At 41.5% G+C, this 26,585-nt stretch overlaps 2 protein-coding genes across 3 annotated transcripts in view; one reads left to right on the forward strand and one right to left on the reverse strand.

Moving 5' to 3' along the window:
- The window catches only part of bmp2k (BMP2 inducible kinase), a 40,720-nt gene extending 24,208 nt beyond the window's left edge, over positions 1-16,512 (forward strand). The window contains exons 7-16 of one of the 2 annotated variants that reach the window (XM_084024663.1): positions 357-489; positions 1,214-1,317; positions 1,417-1,496; positions 2,889-3,037; positions 3,177-3,397; positions 3,496-3,675; positions 5,353-5,609; positions 5,739-5,908; positions 6,268-6,375; positions 13,528-16,512. In XM_084024663.1, the coding sequence (XP_083880789.1) occupies positions 357-489; positions 1,214-1,317; positions 1,417-1,496; positions 2,889-3,037; positions 3,177-3,397; positions 3,496-3,675; positions 5,353-5,609; positions 5,739-5,908; positions 6,268-6,375; positions 13,528-14,966 (2,841 nt within the window). In that variant the 3' untranslated portion in view covers positions 14,967-16,512. The remainder of the gene's footprint in view (positions 1-356; positions 490-1,213; positions 1,318-1,416; positions 1,497-2,888; positions 3,038-3,176; positions 3,398-3,495; positions 3,676-5,352; positions 5,610-5,738; positions 5,909-6,267; positions 6,376-13,527) is intronic. The other variant, XM_084024664.1, reaches the window with a different exon arrangement.
- Positions 15,820-25,863, reverse strand: paqr3a (progestin and adipoQ receptor family member IIIa). Its single transcript, XM_084024665.1, has 8 exons — positions 25,705-25,863; positions 24,822-25,053; positions 24,026-24,188; positions 23,117-23,272; positions 21,357-21,554; positions 20,974-21,064; positions 20,630-20,811; positions 15,820-18,443 (listed from the first exon to the last, which is right to left on the reverse strand). Exons 1-7 carry the CDS (start codon positions 25,763-25,765, stop codon positions 20,669-20,671), a joined length of 1,044 nt encoding a protein of 347 aa, XP_083880791.1. The 5' UTR covers positions 25,766-25,863; the 3' UTR covers positions 15,820-18,443; positions 20,630-20,668.
- Between the last annotated feature and the right edge of the window lie 722 nt (positions 25,864-26,585).

Consider the following 26,585-nt stretch of genomic DNA (forward strand, 5'->3'; position numbering starts at 1 on the left):
ACTTATGCATGTGGATTTGTTTGGAGCGCTATATGGCCAGGAGGGCAGACTCTGGACTTCTATATTTAAAAGCACGTGTGAACATTCAATGCAGACTCTATGACACTGGTGAATCTGAACTAACCCTTTTAAAGCACTAAAAAACTAACTATTATTCAAAGTAGATTGGGGTTAGGCTTTTTTTTTTCCAAAATAAAAAGTGTTAAAAATTCTGACAGAAAGGTATCGTGTATGATGCAATAACCCGTGCTGCCAAACCTCAGGTGTCATGTTGGCACTGGCATTGAAAATGTTCAAGCAATACTCAGCCCCTAAAACTTGGTGGTTCTTACAGACTGTTTCTGTTTTCTCTGCAGGCACTTGGATGCTTGTTGTACAAGCTGTGTTTCTTCACACTTCCATTTGGGGAGAGTCAAGTCGCCATATGTGACGGAACCTTTATCGTTCCAGATAACTCCAAATTCTCCTTCAAGTTGCACTGTTTAATCAGTAAGTTTGAGACTTAACCTGTATTAAGGATGTTGGGATATGTGTTGTCATTACTACCTCTCCATGTAGTGACACTTCTGTTGCTAACCTTTTCATCAGTATGTGTAACTTGGAGTTATTTGTCATTACTCTCTTTTGTGCCATAGTTTCACTTCATTCCGTTATGAAAGGCAACTGTGTCAAAGTATAGTTTCTGACACAATTTAGATTCAGATGGATTTATTATTTCAAACATGTAACCAATGAGAGGAAAACAAAAAAAGAATAACTGATCAAAAAAAAATACATGAAACACTTACAGAATAAACAACAAATACACATATGTCTGAAAAGGAGTAGGAATTAGTAAACACATATACGGACCTATACCTTTCTATAGTGTAAACAAAGAACTTAGTATTTATCACATACAGATAAATAATCACCTTTGTAAATGTTCTTCGTCTGTGTAACTTTGACAGTGTTCTGCTGTTTTCCTCCACATATGGTTTGTTATGTATTTACACAACTTCAGCCTGTTTGAACCAGTCATTCACTCAGCCATGACTGCCTTGTTTACTTTGCAGTTATTCCTCTTCCCTAAATGCATCCTGCAGGCGAGCTTCCTCCCCTTTTGATAATTTGACAAACAGCTCCGCTGAGTGGCCAAAGAGAGAAGATGCACATGAACCATAATAAACCAGCCAGTGACGCTGTACTAAACGACCTCTCTGTCTTTTTCCAGGATACATGCTCGACCCAGAGCAGGAGATGAGACCAGACATCTACCAAGTGTCCTACTTTGCCTTCAAATTAGCTGGAAAAGACTGTCCAGTGCCAAATCTCTTCGTAAGTCACCAGAATTAAACCGTCGCTGTGGCTTTAGCCTTTTGCCTCTTGCGGTCATTTGCGTATTAACATAATTCTCCTGGCCTGTTTTTTTTCCAGAACTCTCCCATCCCAACATCTCTTCCAGAGCCTCTAACTGCTAGTGAGGTCGCTGCTAGGAGAAGCATGTCGAAAGCCAGGTACTGGTGGTTTTATTTAAAAAATGTTTAAATATCTGAAGTAATAAAACAACATACCGTAGATGACCAAATAATCGCCCGCGTGCAAATACGCGCCTGTGCTCTAATAGCCGCCGGGGTCCGACCTCATTTTGCATAATAAACGCCGGTTCAATTAAACGCCCGGGCGATTAAGTGTTTACCATAGTCTTGCACAGAAAACAAAAGTTTTTTTTTAACAGCACTTCACCGGCTCTCACCTCTTCTGTCAGTCAGCCCCTCCTCTCGCGCTCTCTCTCTCTCTCTCTCGCATGCAGGCGCGCGCACACACACACACACAGACACACAAACACAGGCGCGCTAGACTGAGGGATATAGGGATATAGATAAATGCGCTAATGTACAGTGTTGAAATTACCGTGATCGACCCCCCCTTCCGTTATCATTCATAACACTGCTCTGATCAGCTCCCTGTGTCGCGGTAACACAGACAAACTGTCTTTGTATTTATTGTCTGATGTCAATAAAGATGCGTCGGGGGGGAAAAAGTCGTTTTGTTCCAGTGGTGCTATGGTGCTATGGTGAGCTCCTTGTTCTTTGCATGATGGTCTGGTGCTGCTCATTGCAAAAATAAATTGTAGCCTGTTGCAAATACGCGCCTGGTTCTTATAAACGCCTGGGCTCCAAGTCGATTTAGCATATTAAACGCCCGGGCTACTAAATGGTCATCTACGGTACCCAAATCTGCATACAGGCACATTTATTTATTCACTTATGCATCTATTTTGTCCATGTAGGTACTATATGACTTTCTTGATTTTAGTAGGCTTTTGCCATTGCTTGTCCATTTGTTAATGCTTTTTTCTACTTCTGCTTGCCCATCTACTTTTATTTCATATCACATATCCACACACATAATTACACCATTGTTACTATTATTTTATTATTTTTGGCATTATTCTTATATATAGTTATCATTACGTCTGCTGACATGTCTTTTTATGTGTCTTTTATGACCACTACTATTATTATTATTATTATTATTATTATTATTATTATTATTAATAATAATAATAATAATAATGGTATCATCGATACAACTTTTATTTTAGTTATATTTATTGATCTGAATATAATTTTGATTATTATTATATTAGTGGTACACTACCTTTCTTTGTATTCTAATGTTTGTATGCCTTGACACCAGCCGAACGTCCTACGTCTTTTTGTATTTTGCACCAAAAAATGTATATACTTTAACGAAAATCTTATAGTATTTTTGGTTTAAAGACATTTTTTTTATCTATTTGTTATATTTGACTCTAGAATGACACACAGTGGAACTGCTGTACATGCACCACATGTTGAGGCATATTAAAGGTATAAAAGCAACGCTTGCCTCCTTCTTTCTAGGATAACAGACGATGTAGGCCCGACAGAAACATCAATAGCTCCCAGACAGAGGCCAAAAGCGGCAAATAGCAACGTCCTGCCCCTCTCCAACACCGTCACCCCGGTCAAGATGACCGTGCCTTCAGCACCCATCAGCAATGGCCAGAAAGGTGTGTTGTACATGAACATCCCTCTTTTTATTAAGTATTTCTCAGTTATCCCTATTACACTTAACCTGTGCTGGCTTCTGTCCTCAATGTGGTGCTGTAATAAGTGGAATGAATCCATCGTCTATACCTGTCCACTCAGCTCCCACCCCTAGCTCTGGGCAGCCATCCATGCAGCCCCAGCCCAGCAGTCAGCAACACCGAGTCCTGCAGCAGCTACAGCCTGGCGACCTGCGTCTTCAGCAGCTACAACAACAACAACAACAACAACATCAACATCAACATCATCATCATCACCAACAACAACAACAACAACAAGCAGTGCAGCAACATGCAAATGTACAGCAACTCCAATACCTCCAGGTACATCGAGCACACTGACGTCTAGAACCGTTATTCAGAAGAAATGTTAATATTTAATATAATATAAAAATATTTCATCCCTTCACTCCCCTCCTCAGTACCAACAGGCTGTGCAGCAGTCCCTCCAGCTTCAGCAGCAGCAGCAGCATGCCCTCCTCCAGCAGCAGCAGCAGCATGCCCTCCTCCTGCAGCAGCAGCAGCAGCAGCAGCAGCAGATGATGATGCAGCCGATGTACCAGCAGCAGGTTGCTCAGGCCCAGGCTCAGTACGCAGCCATGGTGAGTTTTTTGCGTCTGAATCAAAGCTGCAAGGCTTGAATTTGATTTGCTGTCTGCCCTAAAATTCTTCTGTTCACCGTCGAACACATTCAAGCTTTCAACGATGCTTCAAACTCAAAATCATGACAGAATTCCACCACAGAATATTGATTCATCCAAAACTGCAATAAATAGTTTGAGCAAATGACAGCGAAACACATGGAGACACAGCGTGAAATAACACTGAGCTGAATGTTTCATTTAATGTCAGAATGGCCTAAAATTGCTCTCTCTGTTCCAAACACTGGCAGCCAGTCCTCTTTAGTCGAGTTGCTTCTCCTCTGTGCCAAGCAGCATTGGAAGCAGACGCTCAAACTTCCTACTGACTCTGTCCAAATATTCAGAAAAGTAGTATTTATGCAGCTACTGAATCAAACACACAAACACAGGTCCTCCAAATGCACTCTGTTGGGGCGATGCAATTTTTAGTCTGTTTCCTGCCGAACACGCACCATCTGTTTTTATTTCTGAGGCAATCTGGTCGGAGCAAAGCCACGAGGGGATCGAACATAGGGTGAAATCGAGTTTCCTCCGTGTTGCATCCTGACATATGAAGCCGCTCAGTCAGGGGAAGAGAGCACCTCTGAAATGTACTGTTCTTATTCCCCAGATACATACTTAATGTTCAAAAACAGTGATTCCTCTGGGATCTTAGACCTCTCCTCCGGTACAGCTTTACTAAGTGACTGCAAATTTAATATAAAAAACAGATCAACTTTATTAGTACAGTACTTTAAAAAGCAAAACATGCTTAATCCATGTGGTTTTGTAAGAAAACAGAGGAGCTAGAAAGTTATAGAAACATGAACCATATGAAAATATTGAGTGCTTTTTGCGTTTTTACAACTTTGTCTCTCCTTCAGTGAGTTCACATAAAAAGCATTCTTCCATTCAAAGACCTGCACTGTCCTGCTCTGTTGTGTATCTGAGCTTAACTTCCTGAAGAGCACCTCAGCCTCTTTTGAAGAAGTCTAATCTATAAACGGATAGTGAATTCATATGCAGATTTTGGTTTGTCTTGTGTTTGTAGCCTGTAGTGTGGCAGAGTGCTGTAAACCGACACTAGAAAAGTGTGGTATGATACCCGTTTTATTAGTATGCTGATGATTAGGAAATAAAAGATTGTTTCTATTTGTTTTTATTCATGCTTAAAAATCATGTATTATAAGCTGCTTAGAGTTAGTGTTGGGAAGATAGACGGCTCATAATTCCCTCTAATACTTCACTAGTTCACTACATCTAGTAGCTTAAAGAATCTTAGGAGCTGTTGGAGACCAGACCAGAGCTAACAGAGAATATAAGAGACGATAGAGAGAATTTGACTGAATGCTCCGAATGATTCATAGTTTAGCTCTGCTCCTGCTGGATGTATAAATAGAAAGGCTTGACTTAATGCAGTTTTTTTTAATGTTCAGCCAGAGTTTGAGGCGATCCTGATTGCATTTGTTCAGTTTGTTGTCCGACGTGCTGTTTGACTTTCACTCCTTCATTCCTCCCCTCCACTGTGTCCCCAGCTTTCCAAATCCAGAACTAGTTTCTAACAACATTTCATCTTGTTGCCGTCATTGTGCGCCATGAAATCAAAGGTCCGTCCCTCATTCCCTTCCCCCTCTTCTCCCTCTCTTCCCTTCCTAACAGCTGCACCAGTACCAACAGGCTTTTGTGCAGCAACAACAACAACAGCAGCAGCATCATCATCATCAGCAGCAGCATCATCATCAACAGCAGCAGCAGCATCATCCCCCTCAGCAGCCTGTCCCCTATATGTCCTCCCCTCTTGAGTTCCAGATCCCGCTGGGTTCCTACGCCGCTACCACTCCCACTGCAAGAACGGGAGCTGGAGCCAGGCCGATGGGGGGACCATCACCTGTGGATCCCTCATACACGAACCCCAGGTAATGTCCACTGAACAGATCATATCGCTGGACATCCATGTCTCATTCTATGTGGAAGAAAACTATGTAGGAGAAGTGCTGGAGGTGAATCCTACCATAAAGGTTATGCCTGGTGTTCTGTCTCCACAGTAGAAACCCTCTGCTTGCCTCGGATGGAATCACGCCACCTTCTCAGAGTTGCAACAGTGCTGCCAGTAACCCCCCCGACATGTCACGCTGGAACCCCTTCGGAGAGGACAACTTCGCCAAGTTGACAGAGGAGGAACTGATCGATCGGGAGTTTGATATGCTCAGAGCAAGCAAGTGGCCCCTTCAATGATTTTATCCTTTTTATATCACAAGCATTTAACAGATTTCATTGACATTTTGTTCATTTCTTGACTCCATCCTTCTAGCTAGCAGGACTAGCTAAATCCTGGGCCTATAGTTTTATGTTTTGACTGCTGCAAATTTAAACACCGTCCTGTCATACTTAAAGTACCACTACTGATAATACAGGGTATTATACCGTTTTTAACTGTGACACTTGTAGTATTGGTATGCATTGCAACACTAGCTGTAATGGACTAAACAAGTGACTTTGTTTTAAAACCTTTGCCTTGGTGCCACAGCTGTAGATGATCTAAGTGTCTCCCCCTCTGTGACCTCCTACATCCAGATAAGCCAGCCAGCGTGGAATCAGATCGACCGCAGCCTGCTGCCTCCACCGCCAAGCCCCTGCAGCCAGAGGACCTTTTCGGCTCAGTCCCCTTCGTGGCCAGCGCAGGCAAGTCTTAAAGGAGTCTCTACATAGAGGACCCAACACTGTGGAGACATCTGACTCCTCCCCCCTGCCCTCTCCTGACCCCTTGTCCAGATCTTCTCTTTCCACCTGACCTCCAGTCAGGAGCTTCTTTGCCACACAGACCCCACAGTGGGGCATCAAAACCAATGATCAGTCAGTTCTGTTTTGTTTCCCGATGTCGGTTAGCAGATTCGTTCTTCTGTTTTCAGTGTATAATATAAAGATGAGTTGAGGCTCTTCTCAGACTAAATTAGGAAGAACAGCAGATGCCTCAGCGAAGTGGTACAAGCACTTTCTTAAGTTACTACAGTCAGTTCTTGCCTTTAACACTGGGCTTGGTGGTGGCCATTTCTACCTGCCACGATGTCCAAACCTTTATGCAAGTCAGCTGGAAGAAGTGTTTGAGTCTTCTCAATAAAGAGGCTAAGTTCCACCCATTATTTGGAGAAATATGACTATTAACAGCTCCAATTACAACCTTATTTTTGGGGGAAAGTGTGTACAGTAGTCGGTGGTGAGAGACAAATATTTATAGCATCCTGTATGAACATGAATCACACTTTGTCTGACTGGATCAGGATTTAAAAGTCTTTGTCCCTCATTGTTGACTACCGTACATATTTTATATGAATAAGACCCAAAGAGGGACACTAGAAAGGTGGGACTTAGCCTCTCTATAGCTCACTGGGTGAAGCAAGGCACTATCTCTGCCAGGGTTTGAGCTTATATTCCCTCTCTAGATCAAATAGCTGGAGCAAGGTACTAACACATAGGGGTCACACTATAAAGTATACACTCATTGTGAAGTGCTGTGTACATTATACTTCTTGTTTTCGGTGCATAAAAACTTCCAACTCAATGTTTCCAACAAGGAACACGGCTGCATAACATTTCGGTAGTTCCATCGGCACTAAAAGCAATACGAACAACTGTCTTTACAGCTGACAACCTGTCAGTGTAAAGACACATGGCTGGTACTAATACGGGCTGAGTGATGTCAGTATTACACAATTATATGAATTACAATATAAGTCTATTGAAATAGTTGTTACTGCGGAAGCACGGAGAGGAGACGGAGGTAAAAGAACGTAGTGATCGCTTGAGATCAGGTGAACGTGTGTTTTGCCAGGACAATGTTTTTAAGTTCCTTTTAAAAAGATCATCTGTTAAACAAGTGGAGGGAATATAAACTTCTGTTTGTTGTTATTTACATTTCATCCACAAAAGGCTGATGTTGTACACCATGTTTCAAATGGGATTCAATTAATTCAGGGTTTTAACTGCAGATAAGCGGCGCTTAAAATGCATTCTAAAGAAAGATATGACTGTAATATACATAACTTGATAACACAATATATGTATGTTGCATTCAAAGCGCATTGAGAAAAGAAAACACTAAAAAGAAAAGAAAACAAATGTTTTTCGTCAGTTAGTGGCCAATTCAGCCTCTTGTGGACAAAATTAGTATTACAACAACACATTTTATGATTTTTTTTCAACACAGGAGAGAAATCAATTTGTATCAGACATAGAAAATAAATCACAAGATTTTTTTTTTCTCACTTACCTCTTAGTGCTTCCGCATCATACAGGTTAAAAATAGTTAATACATACGTCTTCTAATTAAGAACCACTACTTTGAACAAATGTTATGAATCGCAAGAATAACTCCCTGTTAGCATAACCAGATAACAGGAGTTGTACTGCTGAAGAATAGTGATAAAAAAGCATTTTAGCCACTTAATCTTGAACTCTTCTTCTTGTTCTTTAAGATTAAATTTCAGGAGCAGAGTGTCTGTGACTCTACTCCAGATGTTAAATGCACAAAAAACTATAAAACACTACAGGAAAAGGAAAAAGCAGAAGAGCATAATAGATGATTCATTCATAAAAATGTGACTCTCACATGTTGAATACAATTGAACCTAAACATCACTCAGCCCTGGTACTCATAAACTAAAAATGAGGGAGAAAAGACAACACTTGAACTGCCAAAGTTGTGGCTCTTTGCCGTCTGTTTACATTGAAACACCATCGACCCTCTTCGGCCATTGAAACTGCAAAGAAAAAAAATCTGATATTTTTCTTCTTGTTGGGACGAAGCCTCAGATGTTTTGGTGTGGACTGTGCACTTTACTGTGGAGGCCAATGTTACGACTCTAATTCAACCTGGAACGAGTTCTCAGTTGGCTCAACTAACCAGTGAGACTGCACGAGGTTTAACCACGACACAGATCCTACTCTCGGTGTAACGATACGCAGTATTCCTACATATATTACGTCGGTGGCAGCAATAAGCTTCTGTGCCTCTGTGCTCTTCCTGTTCCTTAAATGTGAATTGGTATTGATAGGCAGGTTAGTAACGCTGTTTTTAACTCAGAATATATTTAACGATAAGCAGCATCAAGGCTAAAAACGCGTAGATATTTTCTAGAGAGTGCAAGTCGAATTTTTTTTATTTTTTTTTATTATTATTTCTACAGTAAATTCATCTCGTGTCCTTACACATGCAGGCTTAATGCAAGGCTACACTTAAGAGTAGAGTAAGACAAGATAATGATGCAATATTACCCTCTAAGCACTTGAATGTAGGTGTGGAAATATTTGATCATCTCCACTTGTTACTTAATGAATATATAATTCTATTTGAGTTCAAATTGGAAAACCAAAAAAAAAAAAAAAGAGAGAGAAAAGAATCCAAACACAATGAAGGGACTTTTGTACTGACTTTAAACCCACAAAGGTCAAATAAACCCACGTTGTTGGGATGGTGTTTGTTTCCAGGCTGGCATGATAAAAATACTGTTTTTGATCAGCCTTTAGTCTGCTGTGTTCGTGCCATCAGTGTGTCAGTTGGTGACTTTGGCTGCAGGTGATTCTTTAAATATCGCTGGCAACTCGGATAAATACTGCTATTTAGTTTGATCAGCTGTTGACGTTTGTGTTTCCCTTCTTGTTTCTGTTCTTTTAAAGACGTTCAAACTTTTCAACTCTGCTTCGGTCTATAAAAAAGTAAATTAGGATTCTTCACAATGTACGAGTTTAGACTGTGTTTATGAGAGACACAGGATGAAATCTCTGGATCTAGAATTCCGGTCTTAAACCAAGAATATAGTTTGACGGTGTGGAAGTCGTTTGGCTTCCATTTTATGGATACAAAGTGCCTTCTTGTGGCATTTTCATTGACCTGACCGACAACGTGGACTCAGTGAATACAAATGATTTGCTCTTTTTGTCTCTGATTACATTTATGTGAAGCATTACATTTTTATTGGAACTGAAGCAGTTATTTTTTCCTTCATTCCCCAGGTTTAGTTTAAAGGAAATACTTTTATGAATATACACTTATGATGAGTTGGTGTAATTTCAGTTAACGGAGAGAGGCTTGTATAGAAATATGTGTTTGTTGTCCTGACTTTAGGAGGATCATTCCCACATAATGTCACTCAGACACAAAGACGGGTCCAGGTTGAAAAGCACCCACTGACACAGCGTCCTGCTGATGGCACATCTGGTAGTGTAAACGTAAAGGAATGTTTGAACATCTAGATTTAGTGGTTAAACCCATACAATCCCAAAGGGCTGTATGTTTGTCAATGTGCTGCCGTTTCTGCGCCTTCGAGCAGCGAGTGACCCATCTTAGTCATCAGACATAAATCATACACATTTTTGTACAAATCTAATAAAATGTAATTTGTGTGTTTAGCTGAAGGTAAGTCCGGAGAAGCGTTCATGTTTCCGCTCATATCACTGCCTGCTTTTATTGGGAAAACGCTTCATTTTTGTTCAGTATTTTTTATTTTTTATTCTCATTTGCTTCGTGTCTTCTCATTTGTCATGCAGTAAGACAGCCATACTCAGAAACATCTTGTTCATGTGTATTGGTGGATGGATTTATAGTGTCAACAGGCGAACCATCAAAGCCAAAAAAATGAAAAGTGAAAGGGACCAGAGCCATTAACTGCACTTTATTGTCCGTTTTGTTTTAAGTGCAAGGAAAGATGAACATCATCCCAGGATTTAACGGGGTGAAAAATCAAAAGCTAGACGTCGACTATGTTCTTATATATTGTTTACATTTGCAAGTTTTCTGTGCTTTTATCTCCTGTCTCGGGGTGAGGTCCCCCCTCCCCCTTCTTAGCTTTCTTTATCAGCTTTTTATTTGAATACAGTGTTGGAAAAACAAGCCACAAGTCTTCAGTTTTTAGTTGTACTCTATCAGCGGCTCCTGGTTCCTGAAAGGTCACCGCCTGGAGATCAATAAGTTGTCTTATACATACCTTTTTTTGCATCAGACTATGTAAAAGGTCTTGTGTCATACTGTGAGTGTGAATGTATTTCTTTATAGAATGTTACTGATAAATAAAAAAAAACATTCAAAATCAATACTCACTTTGGTTCTTTGTTTTGTTTGTTAAAGTAACGTTTCCAGTCTCTCCACCACTACACCATGTGCAAGATGTTCCTGTTGGCTGTCTCTGTTTGAACTCTCTGTCGTCCAGTCGCACTCCGGCAAAATCTCCCCAGATGTGATGAAAACAAACGTGTGGGAAACATTAAAATATTAGCAGCTCACTGCGTCGTCCTGGAGGTCGGTGCCTTTTCATTGAAGTGTTTTAAAAAGGGTCATGTTGCAGGTTTGATGAGCAGAGTCCGGTACGAGGAAGCAGGATTCGGGGTCAGCGAGGGAACTTCAGGTTTAACTGTGTTCGGTCCTACGGCGGTGGCTCACTGCTTACCGGGCTAGGTCACCATGGTGACGGATGCTCCGGAGCAGGTTGTGTTAAAGATAAGAGATCAACTGGTAATAAAAGCACTGATCAGCTGATTGATGGATAATATTACACAAATATGAGATTTAATCAATCAGCCAAATTGACAAACAATTGTGGTAAATAATTGCTGAATGTTTAAATGAATAGATTTGTAATATCAGTGACCCACACCGGTACTATTGTTTGCTGTGAGTGATTATTATAAGATAAACCTTGCCATCTTGAATTATGTTTTAATATTCAAGCTATTTTTTTTAATTTGCTACAGCTGAGGGACTGAGTCTAAAATTGTCCTACAGGCAATATTTTCCCCAGAGGGCCTCGATGAAGTCTGATCTATACACGACATGGAAGCAACACACAAATCTAATATAATACACACATGTAACTAAAGTCAGATATGTCCCGTTGTAGATCAGTCTTTTAATTTACACGTTCACACAGTCGGTGAGACATTTGTCTCATATTATAGTTGGTTATATAAAATAAGTTGCTCCACTGACGGTAGACGGTCCATGTTTGTGATTGGTCGGATGCCTCATTTCAGATAATTATAGAATAAGCTGTTATTTAGACGGAGCAGCTCGTTATAATTAGAAACCTGCAGTAAACCTTCATGAAGTGCTACGATTAAAATACATTTCTCTCCTTTCGTAGAGGTATGAATCCACGGCACTGATGTGGCTCCAAATAGACTGATCATTTATCAGCTTTCATTATTGATTGTTTCATCAACAACAAACCGTTTCACCCACTTTACACAGAAACTTTATAGGAATGTTTTCACACCGGCGGACCTTCCATCAGTTCCTCTTAAAAACACAAATCCTCCAAGTGAAAACAAACTTCCATGATTTTTACCCCTCCTAGTGTGTCGTCAGAATAAAATCCTGTAATCCTGTTCGATCCTTTTCTCGGTTGCTTTAATAGAAATTGAAACGGAAGCGTTTTTTTTTTTTTAAGCAAATGTATGAAATATGTTCATTTCATGCAGCTGAATTCCAGCCTGCTGGCATCTAATTAGACGCCACTAATTATGAGTTCCCTTAATGATTCAGCATCAAATCTGTAAAATATTTATTAAAATTAAACAGAAAATTATTGATTATGTTCCTCAAAGTGTCATCGTCAAATCAAATTCCGATAAAACAAACCCATGTTAATATTTATCAAGAGGCCGACTCTTGATAAATATTAAATATCTTTCTGTTATAATTTGGGTGCCAACAGATGCAGAGTACCTCACATTAATATGTTTTATTACTTCTTAAAAAAGTATTTTCCTGCTGCCTTGTTTCAGTCGTTACCAACAAAGCTTTTGGCTGATCGGTCACGACGTCCTGCCAGTTTCAGACGTTTCCATTCTCGTGTTCACAGCGGGGGGTTCCTTCCTTCCCCGCTCTCTAACAGAGCTCCCACGAACAGGGAACAATAAATTGGCTCATTGTGTACGGCACAATTTATTTTCAATGTAATTGGAGGCTATCCACTCGCTAATTAGGCTGATTTCTAAGTTGTCATTATGCAAATCTCTTGGAAATAAATTTACAGCAAACGCCAACCATGCGTAACAATTTATAGAAATGCAGAAGTAAGTCGTAAAACAGAACAAAGCTTTATTTATTTGTAATTCTAAGACGTGACTGGCAGCCTGAATCTTTTCTCCAGGAGATTTAAGTTTAAAAGCAATCTTCTACATGTTGAAAAGCCGGGCGTCTCATTTCTTCTGCCCTGTAAGCCGATCTTCTTATTTCAGGGTCAGGCGAAGAGTCGGAGCAGCTTTCACACCATATTGACTTTTCCTTCTGCTTCCATATTGAACAAACTGTTGGGATTTTGGATTTGTGGACTTTCTCCAAACATAAACATTCTTGATGCAGCATTTTACAAAAGGTCACAGGGGTCAAAAGTCATTCTAAGGAAAGTACAACTTACACTTATCATCGAGGCATCAAAATTCTCCTCCTGTCACTCATCTCATTATTTAAACTGTCAAACTTCACAAATACCTGAAAGACTTAAAAGCAGAATGTTAAAAATACAGGATGACATCTTTAGATCACATCCCCACCTGTTTAACAATATATGCCTAAATAATAATTTTCTTCATATTGTTATATTAAAATGTTTCTTCCTGGAAAACAAAATGTTAATTTCAGCTAATATCATGACATCCATCAATCAATCTAATTGAGAAGGTTATGAGTTCATCTTTTTAACCCTCAAGTCAAATTCCTCCCGACGTTACGTCCCGCCTCCCCATCCTGGTTCACTCAGACGTCGGTCTCCATACATAAATACTCTGGAGACGATGCTTCTGCTCCACTTTAACTCCTGTGTTTGTGTCTCGTTGCTGCAGGTACCGATGACATCACAACGGAGCCGACCGGTGAGGAAGTCGGCGTTCCTGCTCGCGTCTCAGCCCCGGCAGAGAGTCCACAGCCGGCGGTGGCCAAAGAGCACAAAGCGGGTAAAAAGAGCAGCTGCAGGCCAGGCGACGAGTCCGACAGCGATTTCGAGTCGGATCCTCCTTCGCCGAAAAGCAGCGAGGACGAAGAGGCCGAGGAGGAGGAAGGCCTGAACAGTGAGCACGGCGACGACACCGAGCCGGAGAATCTCGGCCAGAGGCCTCTGCTGATGGACTCGGAGGAAGAGGGAGACGAGCACAGCTCCGACTCGGACTACGACCCCAGCAGGGTCAAGAATCGCTCGAGGAAAGCTCTGGCTGGGAAAGGGTCCTCGGACCCCCCCAGGAGGAGCCCCCAGCAGGATTCTGCCATGACCCTGATCACCCCTCCAGAGTCGCCCAGCAGAGCGGGAGCTGCTCTATCTGTGGACTCTGTGGACTCTGTGGACGTGTTTGGTGCTGTTCCCTTCCTGGGAGCAACCTCGCCCACTGGGCCCTCAGGAAGCTCCGACATCTTCGCCAAAGCGCCTTTCAGGCAAGTCAGCCATGAGCAGCGAGCCGCGGACGACTTCGATGTTTTTACCAAAGCGCCATTCAACCGGAACCTCTCCAAGTCGGGCAAGAGTGGCGGCGATGTTCCCATGGGCCAAACACCGCCCGTGTCCCCCGAGGGCACCGACGTTTTCGGCTTCTCCCCCTTCGAGCCGGGCCCCACGGCGCCGCCTCCCGCCACCTCCCGGAGCGCAGAAGAGCTCTTCCAGCCGTGTTTGGAGGAGTCGACCAGCCCTCAGCAGCAGAGGCTGAAGCAGCGCAGCCTCCAGAAGCTGTCGTCACGCCAGAGGAAGACCAAGCAGGAGGCCGGGGCGGGCGGCAGCAAACGCCACCACGGCACGCCGACTGGAGGCCGCAAGGGCAACAAGCCAACCTACCGCACACCTGAGCGAGTCCGCAGACACAAGAAGGTCGGCCGGAGAGACTCGCAGAGCAGCAACGAGTTCCTCAGCACCTCCGACTCTAAAGAGAACATCAGTGTTGATATAACCATGGCCGAGGGGAAGGACAAAGCTCCTCTGCCGGGAGACGAGGCCCTCTTGGACCCGTTTGGAGCCAAACCGTTCCATCCGCCGGACGGCGGCCGGCACGGCTCGTTTCAGGGACTCACTGACGGCAGAAACGACTTGGCCACAGCCAATGGCAAGTCCTGGACCGGCTCCCTGCACAGTCCTTTTGGAGACAGCAGCATGGATGATTTCGGGGCGGTGCCCTTCACAGAAACGGCCGACCACAGTGGACCTCAGCAGCAGCAGCAGCAGCAGCAGCCGGCGGCGGTGCCCTCGCAGCCGCTGGACCTCGATCCGTTCGGAGCTGCACCTTTTCCCACAAAGCAGTGACTCTTCTTCCCTCATTCAGTTGCTGTTCAGTAACCATTTAGCTTGGACAAGCCAACCCTAACTTTTTTAATACGTCTGAGTTTGAGTAACACCTAAACCCTGTGGAGTGAGTGAGGTTTCCACATATCTTTCAGCTGTACCCGTTTGCTGAGAAGCCTTTTATGCTGCATCGTAACGCTTGAAAAGACGTTTGAACCGGATCAGAAAAACCCACTCAAACATTGTACTGTGATTTCTAAGCTTAACGTCTGACCGCTTGACTCGGCTTGCCTTCTGATCTAGATACCGATATGTTGTTGTTTTTAGCACCACGAAGCCTTACCTGAGCTGGGCTCCGCCTCGCTGCACAGTACCTCTGAGGCCACGACGCGGTCGGCGCAATCGTTTGGGAGTTGACCTTAACCACTTTGTTTTATCCTCATTAGATATTCCTCTATGCATAACTTCACCGTAGTCGTGACACGGCCGCGATGTCAGTCGCGTTACACTTTGAATACTGGAAAGGAGCACATTTAATTGTACTTCCTTTGAAGAGTTGTTAATTGGGTTTAAAGTAACTGTTTTCTTCTTTCCTTAGCAGTAAACTTCTAGGTGAGTAATGTTTTCTATCATATTAAGTTATAACTCAAAACATAAAGCAACATGAGATCACTCGTCTTTGACCCCTTAAAAGACTGAAAAGCTGTACGGCCATTTTTCTCAGCAATGTGAGTGCTCCTAACACGTCATCACATTTTCAGAATAATTCATGCTGAAGAACGAATGGGAATTGTACGATGAGTTAAATGCCGTATTCTAGGTTATTCTTAAGCAATGTGTCTATCACCTAAAATCCCATTGGTTCCCGCTGAAAACGTTTTGTGAATTTCTTGCTGATAGTTAGTAAGATGGAGACCATGCTCATGTGTTTTTACAGGGGTTTGGTAGAGACTACTTCTTGGCCTGGAGCAGTGACGTCCTTGACTTCCTCTGGTTTCCAGACGACCTCGCGGTGACCTCAGGACGTTACTGCGCCTGGCCAAGAAAGGTGCTCATGCTGAAGATGTGAGTGTGACATCCATCTTTTTATTTGCCTCTCAGAAAGGAAGCAAATCAGGAATGCAAATTTTAACATCTGAAACACTATTTTCAGTGGCGTATTAATCCACACGTACGAGAAATACGATAACGGGCCTCGATCAGTCGCTAGTTGGTCTTTTCCTGTTATTTGTTGACAATAGCGACAGAATTTGACGAGTCTTTCCGCTGCAGAATGTGAATTGGCGTATTCATAAAGGGAAACAGAATGCATTTGTATTCATGAATGCACTTTTCGGCACTGAATTCTTCTCTGACCTAGTTTCTCTGTGAGCTCCACATCGACGGCCTTAAACACGGCATTTACCTTCACAACCACTGTTTAAATTCTACCTGCAGGTTGCTGTGTTTTCACTGTTTGATACGACTGCGTTCCATCCTTTCTTTATTTTTCACAAGGGTAAATCTGATATTGTATTTATCATGCTATACTGCTGTTGGATGCAATAAAAAAGGTCATCTCAATCCAGCTTGAGGTGGATGCTGTAAAGGAGTTTAAAACACAGTAGCTTTTAAGCAGTACATGGTTTATTTAATTAAAGGTCAAGTTCAGCAGTTTAATTGTATGAAAAGTCGAGATACAAAATTCCTGCTGCTATAAAACGAGTCAGTGTTTCAGAGAAACCAATAGAGAGCAGGTTCATAACGAATCATTTAAATACAGAACGACAAAGCAACACCTGAGAACATCGATCTCGGTCTAAAACTTAAAACATTAGATATCACAACAACATCATTTTGATTAAGACTACTTTTATCCAACATGGATGTGCTGAACTCCAGAATGAAGCCTTTCAAATACAAAATACTAACAGTTTAACATTGCACATCACCCCTAAATAAAAAAAATAAAGTACTGTATGTGTCAAGAGAATCTTCCCCTTTAGGTGAATTCAGTTCAGGCAGAAAAAACAAAGGAGAGTCATCTGGATGTACAGCAGATAACAGAGTAGACAACAGTGCTGCACCGTGGAGAGGAGAAAGGTGCAGATTGCAATTTTAAATCAGTGCTTTAATCTTTAAAACTGTGTCCCAACTACAGTGATGTTGCCCACACGAAGAAGAAATGCATTAAATATGCAGATGCTGCATTTCCAGACCACAAAAACTAAATAGGTTGTAGTAAATCCTCGTACTAAAATGTAAAATGTTTTCGTCGGGACACAGTTTTAACGGCTAGAAGTCCCATCAGCACCCCCCTGAGGCCATGCTGCGCCATACCACCCAAAAACTCAACTTCCACCAGTTACGGCTGGAAAAACAAGTTTTATCTGGTAGGTATGTGCCGTTTATACTGCACGCATTTTTGGATACTTTAAAATCTGCAGCATCAGGTATTTTACACATCTGCAGTCATGCCTCGCTGCAGTACCTGTATTTCTAGTACGTACATGTCACCGTTCTGGAGCTGAAACAATCTGATCGTCTCTCAGCGACGACACCCTAAATAACACCGAGCAGAGCGGCAACTGTTCATTGGCTTTTTAAATTTTAAATTAAAAGCAGCTTAAATATTGGGCCTTCTAGGAGCAAAACTTTCCATAATTTAACAAGAGCTACAATATGTTTCAGTAGCGGGCACTTCTCATAACATTTAAAAGCCTACTTGACTAAACGCTTTTAATTACCGGTATATCAATTTGAACACTCTGGAGAATTTGTTTGAGTTGGTGGTGATTAGTAGAGTTGTTCCGATACGGATTCCTTAACCTGAATTTGCTTATCGGTCGATACTGATCACCAATCGGAAACTAGCACGTTAAAAACGGCAAATGGGTCATAATCTCTATAATATATTGCTGTGAAAACATCATCTTTAAACAAACATATTCATTTAAGTTTCGTGCCAAAACCTACATTTGAACACATAACGCTGTGATTTACTTTCACTCAATGCTGACTTTTACTGAATCGAGCATGAACGCATCATATGACTCACAGCTAACTAGCTCTCATCCTGTTGATTCCAACACTGAATTGTTATGGACAGCGTAGCATTATCAATAGTACTACGACTATTAAAGTAAAGCATATTTGAGAACTTCTATAAGATTAGTGATCGGGAGGATGATCAGGATGTTCTTCCTGTGTGGTAAAAGAGCTGAGACATGACACTGATATCGGAACAACTCCAGTGATTAGATGGTACAACATGGTTTCATCCACTGTGACTGTTTACCTTATAAAACATACTCCCCACACCAGTCACTTCACATCCTGGAGGTCACAGGTCTGATTCCCCGTTTGCCACCCCTCTGATGGTTTCCTCCACTGGTCGGGTGGACTGAAGACACTTGCAGGTAAGAACATGTCCATCTGTGGAGACACTGAGATGGACTGAAGGCCTGTCCACAGTGTCTCCCTCTTCCTCCATGCTGGAATATGCAGCCACTCACCAACCTAAGGAAAGCAATTGTTGAAACATTATTGGAAAACAATATACAACTAAAATGTGTCCGTAATAACTACTGGAGAGGAAACTGTCGAGGAGGATCTGAAAGCTGCATCAGATGTCTGATCAGATTAGTTCTCATGGTTTGAGTCTAACTTTCGTTCATTTTATATCAAATCAAATAATCTCACGATTATCTCAAGATTATTTAATACGTGGTCAGCACCAAAACGACAATTGTTTTAAGATTTTTTGAAACATGACGTGCATGCATTAGATTTAGCCTTTTCGGACATACTATCCCGTGACTTTTTTATGATTCTTTTCCGACTTGCTATACTACGACTTTTTAAGATTTTTTTGACATGACATAACTTTTGGATTGTTTTTGACGTACTATAATGACATTTTGTGACTTTTTGACATACTGTACTATGACCTTTTTATGATTTCTTTTTCTAAATGCTATACTATGACTTTTTTATGAGTTTATGTCTCACAGATGTCTGCCTGGTAACTTTGCTGTGGTCTCTCTGTCCAGCGCTACAGAGCTGATTGGAGAGTTAGCAGTCACATGGGACCCAAAAAAATAATAGTATAGCATGTCGGAAAAAAGTCATAGTATACTATGTCAAAATAAATCCTAAAAAAGTCTTAGTTTAGCATATCGAAAAAAGTCATAGTGTAGTTTGTCATTAAAAATGTCAAAATGCGCCTCCGGTTCGAATCCGCCCGGCACCCCTTTGTGCATGTATTTCCCCCTCTCTCTCCCCCTTCACTCTCACACTGTCCTCTCTTAAAAAAGAGCCAAAAACGTACTTAAAAAAAAAAAAAAAAGTCACAGTATAGTATATTGAAAAATGTCATTAAATGGTGACAGAATAGTATGTTGGAAGAAAAAAGTAATTCTATAGTATGTCACAAAAAATCTGACTATAGTATGTTGAAAACATAGTATTGTATGTTGAATTTTTTTTTGAAAAAAGTCATACTATAGTATGTTCATCGATGTATGTAAAGTTATACAAAATCATCATATAGTAGGTCAAAAATGTTTTTATAGTATAGTTCAATACAATATACTTTATTGTTCTGAGGGAAGTTTGTCCCGAGGACTGCTCACTTAAATGCTTTAACAATTACAATAAATCAACCAACATCCAAACAATACAGCATCAGCTGTAACAGTCACGACAATAAACGGCGCACACATCCCGTGGTAAAACACGTCACACGCAACACACACCCCAAAGTAAAAACACCATGAAACCACTGCACAATCTCCGGAGCATCGTTCAAAAGTCTGATTGAGGTACGAACAAATGGGTTTTTAAAACGGTTGAGTTTGCATTGAGGGACTCAGATGACGTGTTTACCATGTCATACCATGCTGACAGCCCACATCTTACTAAGTACTCTAGTACAGCCCGATTATTTTGTTGTCCACACCATACACTGTGTAGGTAAAAAAAAAGTCACAGTACAGTTGAAAATAGTCATAATACTCATAGTATAGTATAGTATGTAGTCAAGTAGTCACATAAATATAACATATCTTATCGTAAGTAAAAAAAATTCCAAAGTATGCCATTAAAATAAGTATATTGTATAGCTTGTCATAAAATGTCAAAGTATAGCATGTCATAAAAAAGACATGAAAAAACCCATAAAAGTTCAGTATACAGTATAAACATTTTATAAAACATGTCATAAAAAAATAATTGTATCGTATGCCATAAATAAATCTCGGGGATGCAACGGATCACAAAGACACAGTTTGGATCTCATCGAGTTTTTAAATGACTTTTAGAGATGCCCTGATGCTAACAGTACAGAGTACGGCCAACATGCTGACAGAGCTAACACTGTTAATCTGACGGGGAACCGAAGGGCAGGTGCTACGCTTCCACGACGATGCTTTCAGTTAGGACGCCGTTAACAGTCACCTCCATACGAGAGCAGTGCAGAGCGGCGGTTTGGGCTAGCCAGTGGCGCTCGCTCACATGCACTAAAACCACGTGCACAACAACACACACAGAGGGAGACATTACTCCACTATACCGTTACATAGCCTTAGTTGTTCACTGCAACATTCATGCTCTGAATGTTGCATATTGCTCCTTTAAGACCTCCCAGACAACCTGTATAACATATGTACTAACACAGTAAGCTTTGAAGTATTTGTGCTGCTTACAATTCAACAGTCAGGGATCCCAGCTTGCAGTGCAGCTTCCTAGGCGTGGTGGGGGGTGTCAGGGCAGGGCTGGCTGTGTCTGTACGCCATGATGAAGCACGTCGACTGATGCCACCAGTAAAACATCAGCACCAGCAGCAGGTGCCACACCTGGTGACTGGAGCCCAGGTAGTTCAGCTGACCTGCAGCAATATCACAGAGGTGGAAAAGAGAGGCTTATTTAAAAAAAAAAAAACATCATCCTAGACCTGGGAAACAGTGAGTGAGTGACAGACAGACAGACAGACACACGGACACACAGACACACAAACACACAGACAACAGAGGATATCAAGTAGTCTCACCTGGGAAGTAGCGTTCAGGAACTTTTGAAGTGTAGAAAATGAGAGCTAATGATGCGATGAAGTACATCCCTAGGACTCGAGGAACAAAAGCCTGAAGAGACAAAATACTTATTTGACCAATGTGGGGACGAAACAGAAATGCCTCCTAATCCTGTTAAACTGTATAAATAACATCCTTTAGATATAACTAGAGTCTAAATATTCATCAATCTAATCATCCTTTAGAGACTGAACACTAATGAATTAGGGAAGTATTAATATTTTTCACAGGCAGCAGTCAATAAAGATAGATCCTGAATTTTAAATCTCCACAAAGAATCTATTCCTCAATTCCAAATAATTCCAGCCTAAAAATACTGAAGGTTGCTGAACATCACGCTCACCTGGACGAGCTCCGAGGAGAAGCCTCCGGTGATGCAGATCCAGTGGACTGTGGGGATGAGGCCGTATCCGGCCACCAGGCAGAAGATGAGTGAGCGCAGCTGCTTCCACTGCTTGCTGAGGTAATGAGGATGGATCTGAGCGAAGAAGACGGCCAGGATCATAGCCAGGACCGTCACCAGGTACACCTGCCGCCAGTACTGCAGGGACAGGAAGGTCAAATCACACCGTGCAAACAGTTCTCAGTGAACATTGCTCAGAGGAGAGTGACACAGAGTAAACATTTATCCAGCAAACTGAAGCGATCAACTGCTTTCTGTGAACATTTCTAAGTGTGGGTTTATTTTATTTGCAAAAGGCATATGATGACATAACAAACTTCCTTGATAAAACAGTATGGATCTCTGCATACGCGCTAAAGAAAGTGTTCCAACTGTTTCTTAATCGTACGTATGATTCTAGTCCAAACCGACGGCGAGTCCTCACTGCTTCTTAAACTTCTATTAGTAACTGTGCACAGTCTGGACAGCCTCGCCTCAGTCCCTTCTGTCCATTTGTGTGGATGTAGGCCTCCGTCCAGTCACACATCCTCAAGTGACGAGTCCTGCTAAATTTCACAGTGAATAAATTTGCACCAGGAACAAGGGCCTGCTCGGCTCCAGCCAAATTTCTTAAGCTCTTCTCCAAACAGCCACCGTGTACTCGTCTCCAAATCTGCATTTCTAAAACTCTGACGGGAGTTTGACTGGCTAAATATAAAAGAAAATCAGTTTTTCTGTAGGGACTTGGCTTGTCGCAGGAGTGGAGCCACCCAGAAGCGGAGCCCCAGTCTTGGCAAGGACTGGGGGGCCCCCTTCGCTGAGACAGCTCCCAGACTTGCGAACGTCATATGGTGGGGAACAGGAGTGACGGACCGCTCCGTGAACGCAGCCATCTGGTTTGAGCTGGAGCAGATTTCAGCTGCGTTCTGGGGGCAAAATAACCCAGCGCTTCCAATATGCAGGGGAAAGCGAACAGTAAGGAGCGCGGCCAAATACTTCAGGAGTAAAAAAAAATGAAATCAAATAGATGCAACTAGGAAAGGAAAAAATAAAATAACATGTTGGTGGGCGGCTGTCATCAGAGGTTGTTTTCCAAACGGCGAGTGCGGCAAAGGTGTTGTGTTGCTTATTCACCAGGAACAATGAGTCAATCAGCAGAGCCAGACTGTGGGCTGCACTTCAGCTTTATTCAATTACAGCATCTCATGCCGAGGACTTAAATTAGCTTAGCTGAAAAGTCACTGGGGAGAATGGTGGCTAGGCGATGAAGCGGTGATCCGTGCTGTGATGCTCACACATGAACATATTTACAGTATCTAATGTGCACCAAGCTGCAGTGACCGTAACAGTAAATCAAAACTTAGGGCCGAGTATTAAAACACAATACTTTTGCTTTTGGTGCCCGTCAAAATGTGTTTGTACTAGAGAATCAAGTACCAAACACCCGGGTACCCAACCTCTATTTTTCACTTGTCTTCCATGGCAGCAAGCTAGACAGCTTCCAGTCCCTCGTGATGATATTTACCACGATCAACTTGTGAGGTTTTGTTAAAGTAATGATCCGTAATAAAATCCCATCCTTGGCTGTGGGACCTCAATTTCCAAGTCTATATCATCTTATCTGGTCTCATGTGCATGATCAGCCTGAAACACCATTAACATAAAAGCCAAATAGAATGAGATACAACAACAAGTGAACTGCAGCCTGAAGGTGAACTTACATTATTGCAGTAGAAGGTGTAGAAGACTCCGGGCACGTAGCAGCCCAGGATGCCGATGGAAACCCCCGCGTAGTCCAGCGCCATCCAGCGGCGGCTGGTCTTCTCCGAGCGGTGGCAACAGAACAGGTGATAACCGACCGAGCACAGCATGCTCAGCTGGGGAGGGGAGAGCGTGAGGTAATATTATGATTTTACAAGACGTTTTCATAAAATAAATAAATAAAAAAAATCTGCCTTTTTTTCCCCTCTTTCCTTAAATGGACTCATTTTTTTGTTGGACTTGAAGACCCATCGTCAAGCCTGGTCCAGCCAACTGCTGGACTGATTATTTTTCATTCATTGAGACGGACTGCCAATATTTTGTAGAAGGTCTGATGTTGTTCTGTAACCACTCAGATTAAGGTAACACCATGAAATTTTCACATATTCAGTTCCCAGGCTATTTGGCTAATTTGAAATCACCACATTGCTCAACATAAGGAGAAACCTTGTTGTAAGAAAACGTAAACTAGACCTGCCTAGGTAGACTTGGCTGAAGGTAAACAGGCCTGAAACATATTTTGCAATGAATTCTAATCTATTTTTTTATTAATTGAGCAAAAACAAATGCTTGAATTCGGGTCAAACGAGTTCATGCTTTGTCATCAGATGGATATTTATACATAAATATAAATAAATTAAAACTACTTGTAAGGCTAGGGGTATTCAATGTAACTACCATTTTCTCATCTCTATATTGAGGAGACTTTATTTATATTTAAGTGCACAGATCTGACGTGACAATATAATATACATTTGAGAAAAGAACACAGGCTTACTGAAATAAAATCCAAATACTCTACTTGTGATGTGATATCCTAACAAGTCTACCGTCATGAATGAAGTAAACTGGAACCCTTGGTCTGTTACCTGGAAGCAGAAGAGTCCGATGGAGTAGATGACATAGTCCTCTTTGGAGGCGCCGATGGCCGGCAGAACTGAGGACATGTTGTACACGCCGACAAAGAAGAAGAGCAGGAAGCCCAACAGATGGCTCCAGATATTCACCGTCTCATTGGACAGAATGAAGAGGCTGCACAAAAGTAAAAACAGATTAAATATTACTGTTACATGTGTCTCCCGTTTCAATGAAAGGAATTCATTTCTAAAGATTCTGTTATCTCACAGTATTGTCGTTTGTATTTTTGTGTTATTGAATAAGAAGAATTTTCCAAAAAGTTTGGTGTTTATGCACATTTATTATCCAGAAGGGTAAAAAATAACATAAAACAAATATCTAAAATCTAAGATTTTTTCACAGCATCAGCAGCAGAATTAAGTTACCCACTGAAGTCCTGTTAATGCTGTGTCACCTGAGGGTAGTACTGTCACTGACATAAAGGTGTAGACAAATAAATGGTTGGACAATCACAGCAAGTCGATGTCATTAATTGTATTCAAACTTAGAGAAAATTCCAAATATGAGGAAAATTGGTGAAAGCAAATAGTTCTCCTAAGTCACGTGTGGAAGTCACTTCAGAAACAACATGTTTTATGTTGATAATTACATTAGGCCCAATGTTTTTCCTGCACTGTTGTAAGGTCATCCTCCTCCTCTTCTGTTGTGGAAGTAGGATCATATAACACCGTTTACAAAAATACTAATTTAAATCAACAGAAAACAACTTCTCCTTTGAGGATTATAAGAAAGCACCTGACTTCTAACCTTTTTATGCACAGCCTGGAGGGCAGGTAGGCTCTGTATCCATCAGTGATGTAGGGGTTTTCCCTCAGAAACACCGGGATCTGTTCATAGGTGTACAGTCTGATACCCCGGGGCACCAGCACGGGCCAGTACTGATAACCTCCCACCTCAATGTAGTGTGCCGTCTGGGCACTCTTCTGGGGTTTCTGAGGCATGGCTGGGCCGTGGGAGTCTGCCTTAGTCTGACCTGAAGCTGAGAAAACAAAAATTCAGATCAGATCCAATTAAGGCTGCATCTTCCATCAACATAGTAATAAGTCGTATTAAACATTACAGAATGGCTGAGAAATTAAATGCTGCTACATTTTGGCTGTTAGTCAGATGTAGGAGTTTTTTTAACTGTACAGTTGAGTAAGAATATAAGTGACACTTATTGACTGGCAAAGCTCATGAGCTAATATGAGCAAGCAAACGCTAATTACCCGGTTTAAAGGGCGCAGCCACCGATTTGCGTGTGATCTCATGTTACCTACGTAAACCTGCCCCAGCTTGTCCGTTCAGCTCTAATTGTCAGAGGAACTAATGCCAAAGTCCGTTCAGTAGCATGGCAGAAAGCGGTGGCTAGCACAGTACCACAGATTATACAAGTTGCTATTTTAGTGGCGTAACGTGCTGGCTTCATAAATGATTATAAGACGACTGTGCTCAAAGACATCAATAGAACTAGAAACCAGTTCAAGTAAGTATTCGGTGGTAAATAATCCTGTCAATGAGCGAGTAATTATTAAAATGCCAGAATTTTCAAAGCGGTTTGGCAGCTAGTGGCTAATAACAGCTTGAGTGTCGTTAGCGGTTAGCTAACATTCCGCTTTGATTAGTGCCAAGAAACGAACCACTAACTCACCTTTCAACTTGGTATATGTACAGTTTGTTCCATTTTGAGTTTTATAGTACGCACTACGCATTTGTATGAATATGTTGACATAAATTTAAAAATGAAACGCAACGTATATCAACTTTCGGCTACAACATCTTCCAAATCACCAGAGACGTCATCAGTAACGGAACGGACCTCTCGACAGTTTGTCCACGGACTGCCTGAGTAAAAAAGACCCAAGACCCAAGACCCAAACCCCAGACGGCTCAAAACAGGATCTTTACCCAAATAATAACCATGGAAACAACTGATGATGAAGTTCATGAGATGCGGTTGAAAGCGCTAGAAAAAAGCTAGTGTGTGGACTAAAAATATTTTTTTCTTTTATCGAACAACATTTTTAAAAATGTATAATTTTACTATTTTCTATTGATTTACAGCAAAAAAAAAAAAAAAAAAAAATCATCAATATCTGCCAAGAAGACATTCACATCATTCTCAAAATAGTTTATTTGAGTAATGACTTCATTTTGTTTTCCATATTATCACACTTGTAAATAAATAAGTATAAAGAAACACATTTAGCAAGAAAAAAAATGATATTACATGATTATACTGAAAACAACAATGTAGAATATATAGATTGTCCTCGGGTGGTGGTCTCCTCTTAATTATAGCCTTTATTAATAGCCAGTTAATGATCATTTAATATAATTTTACATAACCGTACAAGATTTACCTGCATAATAATAGTATGTCAGTAGGTCTGCTTCTTTTCCTAGACCTTTCTCCTTCCCTTGAAATAATAATTACTCCTAATGATTTCTGCCTGGATTTCCAGGGTAGAGGCACTTCAGCCAAAACTCTGGGGTTTTGTAACTCTTTAAGTATAGATATAAAGGCTGACG

The sequence above is a fragment of the Eutrigla gurnardus genome (genome assembly GCF_963514095.1).
Source record: "Eutrigla gurnardus genome assembly, chromosome: 13".
NCBI lineage: Eukaryota > Metazoa > Chordata > Actinopteri > Perciformes > Triglidae > Eutrigla > Eutrigla gurnardus.